This window comes from Plecotus auritus (genome assembly GCF_963455305.1).
Source record: "Plecotus auritus genome assembly, chromosome: 1".
Taxonomy (NCBI): domain Eukaryota; kingdom Metazoa; phylum Chordata; class Mammalia; order Chiroptera; family Vespertilionidae; genus Plecotus; species Plecotus auritus.
The window spans coordinates 69,019,755-69,029,325 of NC_137770.1; the positions used below are offsets into that span (position 1 = coordinate 69,019,755).

A 9,571-nucleotide genomic window follows, 5' to 3' on the forward strand; every position below is an offset into this window, starting at 1 on the left:
TTCCAATTTTCTGCTGTTTTAATACACTGGCAAACATCGTTATAGGCAAATCTATGTGCACACCTATGATTATTTCCCTAAGATGAACTCTGATTCAAAAATATGCTGTCATTAACATCTTTCCATGACATTTAAAAAAAATTTTTTTAAATCTTTATTCAGATAATTACAATTGTTTCTCCTTTTTCCCCCCATAGCTCCCCTCCACCCGGTTCCCACCCCACCTTCTGCCCTTGCCTCCCCCGCACTGTCCTCATCCATAGGTGTATGATTTTTGTCCAGTCTCTTCCTGAACCCCCCCATACCCCTTTCCCCCTAAGAATTATCAGTCCACTCCCTTTCTATGCCCCTGATTCTATTATATTCACCAGATTATTCTGTTCCTCAGGTTTTTAATTCACTTGATTTTTAGCTTCATTTGTTGATAGATATGTATTTGTTGTTCATAATTTTTATCTTTACTTGTTTCTTCTTCCTCTTCTTTAAGAATACCTTTCAGCATTTCATATAATACTGGTTTGGTGGTGATGAACTCCTTTAGCTTTTTCTTATCTGTGAAGTTCTTTATCTGCCCTTCAATTCTGAATGACAGCTTTGCTGGGTAGAGTAATCTTGGTTGTAGGTTCTTGCTATTCATTACTTTGAAAATTTCTTGCCACTCCCGTCTGGCCTGCATAGTTTCTGTTGAGAAATCAGCTGACTTGTATGGGTGCTCCCTTGTAGGTAATTAACTGTTTTTCTCTTGCTGCTTTTAAGATTCTCTCTTTGTCTTTTGCTCTTGGCATTTTAATTATGATGTGTCTTGGTGTGGTCCTCTTTGGATTCCTTTTGTTTGGGGTTCTGTGCGCTTCCTGGACTTGTAAGTCTATTTCTTTCACCAGGTGGGGGAAGTTTTCAGTCATTATTTCTTCAAATAGGTTTTCAGTATCTTGCTCTCTCTCTTCTTCTGGCACCCCCATAATTCTGATGTTGGTACGCTTGAAGTTGTCCCAGAGGCTTCTTACACTATCTTCAACTTTTTGGATTTTTTTTTCCTTTTTGCTTTTTCGGTTGAGTGTTTTTTGCTTCTTTGTATTTCAATTCTTTGACTTGATTCTTGTGTTCCTCTCTTGTCTGTTGTTGGGTCTCTGTATATTATTTTTTATTTCAGTCAGGGTATGTTTAATTTCTAGTTGGTCCTTTTTCATATCTTCGAGGGTCTCGTTATATTTATCAGCCTTTTCTAGGAAATTCTTGAAAAGCCTTATAACCGTGGTTTTGAATTCTATATCCAGTCGTTTGTTTTCCTCCATTTCTTTCGTTTGTGATCTGTTTCTTTGACGCCGCATTTTCACTGCTTCCCAGAGTTGGTAGGGTACATTTGTGTGCTAGGTTTCCTATATGGCCCAGTGGGTCGGCCTCCCCAGTTAACCTAGGTGGACACTCTTGGTGCACCCCTTTGTGGACTGTGTGTGCAGCCTTGTTGTAGTTAAGTCTTGATTGTTGTTGGTATCACTGGGAGGAATTGACCTGCAGGCCAGTTGGCTGTGAGGATCAGCTGTGTCTATGCTGGGAGAAGTTCGGTGCCGGAGACAGCCTTATATGATTAGCTTTGCCAGATTGCAAAAGCCTCTGTGCTCAGCTTGGAAGGGGTGGAGTCTCAGGGCGGAGCAGACAGTCTTGGCTTCCAGTCAGCCTTGCCCTTGCGCGCGCGCACCTCCAGACCTCTGTCTTCCCCAGCTCCCAAGTCTCCGCCCAAGAGTCCAGATTCCCCCGTAAGAGTGTGGGTCCCCAGGGGCTCGCCTGGAACTGGGGTTCAGTGCAGTCAGAACTGGGGTTCAGTGCAGTCAGGAGCTTCTGACTCTCTTCCGCTAGGGAAAGCCTGTGGCAACCTCCGCAGCCTTTGTGCACACTGGCGCGCGCGCCTCCAGACCCCTGCCTGCTGGGGCTCCCCCGGGTCTCCAAGTCTCCGGGTGCCTTTCTCTCTACCTGACAGTCCAGACTCCCCCTTTATGAGCCTGGGTCCACGGGGTTTCGCCCGGAACTGGGGTTCAGTGCAGTCAGAACTGGAGTTCAATGCAGTCGGGGGCTTCCTTCCCCTTCCCGCCAGAGAAAGTCAGCCAGGCTCTCAGCCGCCCTTCCTCTCTGCGCGCACAAAGACCCTTTGCCGTACCTCCAATTCTCTGTGAGCTTTTCTCTTTCCTTCTAGTTGTAGAATTTCCACTCAGCCAGCTTTCCTGTGGTTCTGGATGGTGTCCGTTCTGTCTTTTAGTTGTAGTTTTGAAATTGTTGTGTGAGGCAGCAGTTTAGGTGCTTACCTATGCCGCCATCTTGGTTTCTCCTCCATGACATTTTTATTTTTTTTTTTTTTATTTTTTTTATTTTTTTTAAATATATTTTATTGATTTTTCACAGAGAGGAAGGGAGAGGGATAGAGAGCTAGAAACATCGATGAGAGAGAAACATCGATCAGCTGCCTCCTGCACACCTCCACTGGGGATGTGCCCGCAACCAAGGTACATGCCCCTGACCGGAACCGAACCCGGGACCCTTCAGTCCGCAGGCCGACGCTCTATCCATTGAGCCAAACCGGTTTCGGCACCTCCATGACATTTTTAAAGTTTATATATATATTGCCAACTTTTACTCCAAAAAAAAAAGTTCACTTCTTAATCCCACTTCAGCAGAGGTGAAAGTAGTATTTCCTGAAACCCATTTCTCTTTGCAAATTTAATAGACCCAAAAAGGGCATTTTAATGATGTTTAGTGAACAAATAAATGGAAATTTTTAAAGGTTGAACAATTTTACTTTAAAAATAGCTTTCTATATCTCTTCCCAGTCCAGTTCAACTGTATTTACAGAGTACCAGCTGTGTACTAAGTACTCTAAAAACCAGGGATGTGGTGAACATAAAGCAGCAGTCCCTGGATCCCAGACTGGGGGTGTGACACAGTAAGAGCCAGATTGATGGGGTCAAGAAATGTTTTTGGAGGAAATGTCCAAACCAAGGCCTGAAGGATTAGTAGTCGATTGCTCAGTAGTCAGGTTTGGGGAGGGTCCCACAGGTACCAAAGTCCAAAAGGCACAGCATGTATTAAGGCTGGGAACCCTGTTTCTGTCTTCAACATTGCAAACATTTTTCCTGGTTGGCCTTTTAATTAGCTTACAGTGATTATGTGTAATAGTTTGGAATTTGTATGTAGTCAAATCTTTCATTAATCTAGAAAGCCATCAGAAGTGCAGAATATTGCCCTGGCCAGTGTGGCTCACTTGGTTGGAATGTCACCCTGTGCACCAAAGGTGGAGGGTTTGATTCCCAGTCAGAGCACATACCCAGGTTGCAGATTCGACCCCTGCTCAGCACGCATGCAAGAGGCAGCCAATCGGTGTTTCCCTCTCTCTTCTTCTCTCAGAGGAAGTGCAGAACATCACGTGGCTCTTGATTAGGCCCCAGGACTCTTCACTGAGATAGAGACTGCCCTTGGGTTTGGGTTCTTGTCGACATGAACTCCATCAGTTTGTCTCCAGAGAGTCTCTCCATCATTGGAAGTCAAGGATTCCTTGTTCTCATGTGCCTGGGCCTCAAAAGGTCACTGTGCAGTCACTACATGACTGTCTTTGGGAAGAGATTGTACTGTCACTGAGAATTTAGACATGGCGGGGGGGTGGGGGTGCGCTGCCCCAGAGCTGCAGCTGGTGCGGCCAGGGATCTCAGTGGACTGGTGAAGAGCCTTCTCCAGGCTGTGTGTAGACAGTGGGTGGCCAGGGTTCACAATCTTATCTGACCAGTACGCCACCTAACCAGCCACAGAGCTGCTGATTCTGGCCCATCACTGCTTCACGCTGACATGCCACATGGAGGGCATCATCCGAGTTCTGCAGGCTGCTCGGCTGCTCACAGACAACCACTTGGCCCCCAACGAGGAGTATGGGCTGGTGGTAAGTAAACCCCTCATCCCCTCCTTCCATCCTAGGGAAACCTTTGAGAGAGCAGATAGGCTGAGGGCCAGTCCAAGGCTGATTCTTACGGAGTTTGCTCATCAGGATACCACTACCTACTTGGTAGCCAGCTGGGCAGCCTTCTGCTCCAGGTTCTAAGTTATGTAAGAATCAGATTGTTCCAAAGGAGAAATCGAGAGGATTCCTACCATGTTCCAAGGTGTCATCCCCCTTGCCAGAGGCTAAGACAACTGTATTTTCCCCCAAAACAAGGCTCAGACCTACCTCTTAGCTCTGAATTGAAGTAAGCTAACACAAGCCTCCTGTACCTCCCCAAATACTCTAGGCTTGAAATTGACCCAACTGGCTGAACAAGCCATTGGGCACTGAAGTAAGGAGTGGTGAGAGGGTAAGAATGCGTGCCCAGGAGGGTGGTCCTTCAGCATTATCAAGTGACAACAGAGGAGAGAGCAGCAAGTGGTATGACTAGCATTTCTGAATCCCCCAGAAGCGGCCCTTGGTTGGGTACAAGGGAGAGGGAGCTAAGCAAAGCAGCCTGGCCATTAGCCCTTCTACCCCTGGAGCTTGGCATCTGCAAGCAACCTTGATGAGGGTAGTGGTCTGGCTCAAAGAATTCCAAATGATGCTGATGGAAGCTGCCTTCTCCCTTTTCAGGTGCGTCTCCTCACTGGCATTGGAAGGTACAATGAGATGACATATATATTTGAATTGCTGCATAAAAAGCACTACTTCGAAGTGCTGATGAGGAAGAAGTTGGATCCGGTAGGTGTATGGTATTTTGAGCTCCAGGATGACATGTACTAGGAGTCTTAGACTTTCTAAGAAATAACTCCAATCAAAGTAGACCCCTGGGATATGCAGGGAGGGAATTAAGGGCCTCTCTAGGATTTATACTGCAACCAGTAGTGTAAGGTTACAGATTTCAGACCGGATAGTGAATGTGGTAACAGATGCTAAATAGTGAAGAAAATGTTTGTGCATATTCACCTCAGCTATCACCTGCCTCTACTATCTAGTGTCTGCTCACAGGGGCCATGCAGAAATGGACTGACCAGCTCAGAAGGCCATGTCTGAGGGCTAATTTTATAGTGGAGTTCTCAGGGGACCATAGAAGAGTGTGTTGCTGAGCTATTAGGAAGTGAATGCCAAGGCCTGGGCCTGGAAAGCTGTGGAGCTATTTATGATGACCAGAAAGGAGGCTTGGAAGCAAAGGCCAGATTTGCCAGGCCTTGGACCCTGGGCGCTTGTCTGTCCTCAGCATGCTTATGGGATGCCCAGCATGTCACTCACAGAGCCTGTTTTCAAGTCACTTATTTGGCTGATTCATTGCTTCAGCCCAATTTCACCTCTGAGGATTTAAAAAGCACAGTACGCTTTTGGCTTCTGGGAACTTCGGATGAGCCAAGCAGGATTAAGAGACAAAGCAGAAAAATTCTCCTCAGTGCTGAGTTTCAGGACAGACCAGCTAGTCATCAGGAGACAAGTCCTGAACACCTTTAGGATCCCCCAAAGGGTATTTAAATTGTTTTTGAGGCATTTTTATTTCTACATGTAAATATTCTTTTAATAACTTTCTTATTACAAAAGTAATGCATATTCAAAGTTAAGACACTTGGAAAACAGAACACAGAAAAAAGCCCTCTGTGTCTACCATCTGGAGATAGCCACTGCTAACATTTTGGTATAGGCCCTTCCTTTGCATATATACTCACAAACATATATACATACACGCTTCATTTTAATAAATCTTTTATCATGCTGTCCAAATATGAAATAGTCTGCCTTTCTCACTTGATAAACATGTTATGAATATTTCCCAAATCAACATCAGTTTAAATGGCTACAAGGTATTTTCTTAGCCCTTATTTTGAACATCTGCATTATTTTTAATTGTTTGCCATTTATTATCCTTGTTACATCCATCTTAGCACTTCTGTCTGCTCCTTTCTTTAGGGATGGATCTAGGAATGGAGTTGTTAGAATAATACGTGTGCATTCTTTAAGGCTTCTCCCTTCTGACAGGTTTTACTGTTCCCACTCCCAACAGCAAAGAGGATGTACCTGTTTCCTTATATTCAGGATAGCATAAACTTTTATATTAATTTTTGTCTTTTCCTTTTTCTTGGGTGTTTAAGGAACTTTAAGAACCAAGGGACTCAGCCAGGCCTGCCTGCTTTGCAGTCCCTAGTTGAGACGTTGATATTTCCTTTTTTTCTGGGCAGAGTGGTACCCTGAAGACAGCCCTACTTGACTACATCAAACGCTGCCGCCCTGGGGACAGTGAGAAGCACAACATGATTGCCCTGTGCTTCAGCATGTGCAGGGAGATCGGGGAGAACCATGAGGCAGCTGCCTGCATCCAGCTGAAACTGATTGAGTCTCAGCCCTGGGGTGAGCAGAGGTCACAGTAGCACCCTCAGGGATGGTTCTTAGGGCTTAAAAAGGCAGCTCATTGTATTGACTAAAACCCACCTCAGCTTCTAGCAGCTACTCAATGGGGCCCCAGCTGGGCCAGTAGGTGATTTAAGGGGACTTGGAAGACATTTGTCTGTCTTGTAGCCTGTATGTCCAGGTCATCTGTCAGGAACCAATGTGTATGCTGATGCCATGTAAGCCTGCCTTGATGTTTCAGAAAGAAATGAAGAACTAGATGGGGCACTGAATTCTATTTCAGACTGTGTACTTCTGACCCAATACCCTTTAACTGAGTGAGACATATCTGCTCCCTGTGAACACGAGTTGGGATATTTCTAGTTCAGCCCGTGATCACTCTGATGCGGTGGAGTAGCCAGCCTTGGGAGTCAGGCACACTCATTTCTTTTACTCCTCTGCAGAGGACAGCATCAAGGATGGGCACCAACTGAAGCAGCTGCTACTGAAGGCCCTGACTCTGATGCTGGATGCCGCCGAGAGTTATGCGAAGGTAACCATGGAATCTTAGTTCAGGCTGGTTTGGAGCTTGGTACCCTTCAGGAATTTTGCCCCTGGGCTCTCCCAAGTGAAGGGGGAGGGAGTCATGGGGCAATTGGCGGCAGAAGGGGTGGGGGGGGCTTAGTTGCTGGAGGCTTCACTGGGAGATGATGGCAAAAGTTCATTTTGCTTCCCTCCACCCTATCCCTCAGGATTCATGTGTGCGACAGGCACTGCATTGTCACAGGCTCACCAAGTTGCTAACACTGCAGATTCACTTTCTGAACACTGGCCAAAACACAATGCTTATCAACCTAGGTCGCCACAGGCTGATGGACTGCATCATGTCCCTACCTCGGTTCTACCAGGTAAGCACGGAAGGAAAATCTAACCAGCATCCTCTCTCCTGCAATGTTTCTAATGGGGCCGAGACTGACTTGTCTAAGGTCTCAGGGCTAGTGTCAGAACCAGGACAGTTCAGCTCTCCTGACTTAGCTGACATAAATTGCCTTTCTATAGTAGTATTTCTTGCTAGCATGTTTGGGCAAAGGTTGGAGAATGGTGAGACACATTGTTAGGCCAGCAGGGAGGCAGACGCTTTCGCTCCTTACAGTTGAGGTTCAGAGGAACATCCCTGCTAGTGGTTCAGCAAGCACCTCTCAGGCGCAGTGTTTTACAGATGGTGGGTTAGCACAGGGAGTCAGGGCTTCTGGGGGCCTGGTTACAGTCCTTTAATGAGGAGAGATGGTTTCAGGAAATTGGCCCTTTCACTGTTCCTTATAAAGTTTAGTATGAAAAAGATGTTTTCTCAGCAGTTTTATTAATCCACTGAAGCAAAGACGGTGTTTTGGGTCTTTAGGGGAAGCAAAATGTCAAACTGACACCAATTCTGATAGATGGGGCCTTTTAATATGATTGGTAATGATCAGTCAGTGTATGAGTGTGCAGCATTAAGTTTTCTAGAACAATCTGCCTTCAATTTTACATCATATAGGCTCTAATGGTGTTCTTCCCTCCATCCTTTTAAGGCTTCTATTGTGGCTGAGGCCTATGACTTTGTTCCTGATTGGGCTGAAATTCTATACCAACATGTGATTCTTAAAGGAGACTTTCATTACCTGGAAGAATTTAAGCAGCAAAGGTTATTAAGAACCAGTATATTTGAAGAGATTTCAAAAAAGTAAGTATTAAAATGCCTCTGCTTTGGATAAGGCATGGGTAAGAATTTTATGGCTAAGTATAACATGCCACCCCTGTGCTTGAGATGACAAAGCAATGTCAAGAATCCCCAGAAAGATCTTTTTTAAAGCAAAAAGATACGTGAAAACACTTTGCTTATGGTGCTCTATACTTAAAATGGGAGGAGAGCTATTCAGTTAGCCCAAGGTGCCAAAGATTCTAAACATCAGAGGTCCCCTTTGGAGTATTAACTTATTCTAATTAAGGTAAGCATTAAGGCACTCATTTTTAATGAAATAATTTCCATATTCATCAGACACCCCCTAATGCTAGTTAAGTCTTACATAACTTCCCAGAATCTATCTAGATCGCACCTTCTCCACTGTAGGTAATTGTGTCCGAACTGACAGCGCTTGCTCAAGATACATACAATATCTTAACCTGTACATTCCTGTGTCTTTGTCTAGATATAAACACCACCAGTCTACTGATACGGCTGTGAAAAACCTGAAGAAGTTACTCACATATTGTGAAGATATCTACTTGTATTACAAGCTGGCATATGAACACAAACTTTATGATGTTGTGAATATGCTTCTGAAGGACCCTCAGACAGGCTGCTGTCTAAAGGACATGCTGGCAGGTTAGATGGATTCTGATACAGGTGGTGCCTATTTTCTTACACAAAAATGAGGTACTGTCAGATGTTTGTGATTACAGTAAATAATGCATTGGGAGCTTTGTTGTCTAAGTTATAAAACCCAGAACTGATCATACCAGTCCTTTGTGGGTCAAGAATGAGAGTTTTTACAAGGAAATTCCTATTTTATAAAAGTGATGTTCCTCTGTACCATTTTATATACATACTGGTATTAAGTTCTTTCTCAGGATGGCTTTTACTTTAGGACATGATATAATATTGATTAAAGAATACCTGTGCCTGCAGATTCCAGTTTCAAAGGAATTTAATATTATTTACACAGTTAAGGAACAGATGATACATTTCCATTAGTTAGAAACTGATCTCTATAATAAAATAGATTTTAAATTCAGTGCATGTCATTAACTGCTAAGGAAATCTTAGCCCTTGTTTGCCTTAAAACAATTTTTATTGGCTGTAATTATTGCTGTGTAGTCACTGCTTTCTGTTAATTTCTCAAATTATTTGGATGGTCCTGTCTTCTACTTAGTGTTCTACAGAGCTTTCATTGAGACCCCCCCCCCCCCCCCGCCTTGTATGTAAAAGAAATTAAAAACATTTTTTGTTCTGTCCCTACTTTTCAGTCTGACAGTTTTAAAAATTTAACAAATTTGGTTAAATTGCTTAAAAATATATATGTAATAAAGATCACTCAATCTGTGCTCACAGCCATACCTGAGTTACAAGCTCAATAACTCCAAATAAATAGTTCTAGGTATCTTAATTAGGCCTTAGTAACTAAACAACCAAATAATTTTTCCCCAAATAAATAAAATGAGGAAAGCAGCCCTATACTTTGTTGCTCTAGGGTGACCCTATTAAGGGCCTGACAAATCATTTTT

At 44.0% G+C, this 9,571-nt stretch overlaps 1 protein-coding gene across 3 annotated transcripts in view; it reads left to right on the forward strand.

Annotated features, from left to right (window-relative positions):
- The window catches only part of SPG11 (SPG11 vesicle trafficking associated, spatacsin), a 95,952-nt gene extending 86,976 nt beyond the window's left edge, over window positions 1–8,976 (forward strand). Inside the window, exons 34-40 of one of the 3 annotated variants that reach the window (XM_080664726.1) lie at window positions 3,786–3,919; window positions 4,595–4,702; window positions 6,163–6,331; window positions 6,775–6,863; window positions 7,063–7,218; window positions 7,879–8,030; window positions 8,497–8,976. In XM_080664726.1, the coding sequence (XP_080520852.1) occupies window positions 3,786–3,919; window positions 4,595–4,702; window positions 6,163–6,331; window positions 6,775–6,863; window positions 7,063–7,218; window positions 7,879–8,030; window positions 8,497–8,677 (989 nt within the window). In that variant the 3' untranslated portion in view covers window positions 8,678–8,976. Of the gene's footprint in view, window positions 1–3,785; window positions 3,920–4,594; window positions 4,703–6,162; window positions 6,332–6,774; window positions 6,864–7,062; window positions 7,219–7,878; window positions 8,031–8,496 lie in introns of those variants that run through there. The other 2 variants (XR_013960417.1, XR_013960418.1) reach the window with 2 other exon arrangements.
- Window positions 8,977–9,571: the final 595 nt, after the last annotated feature.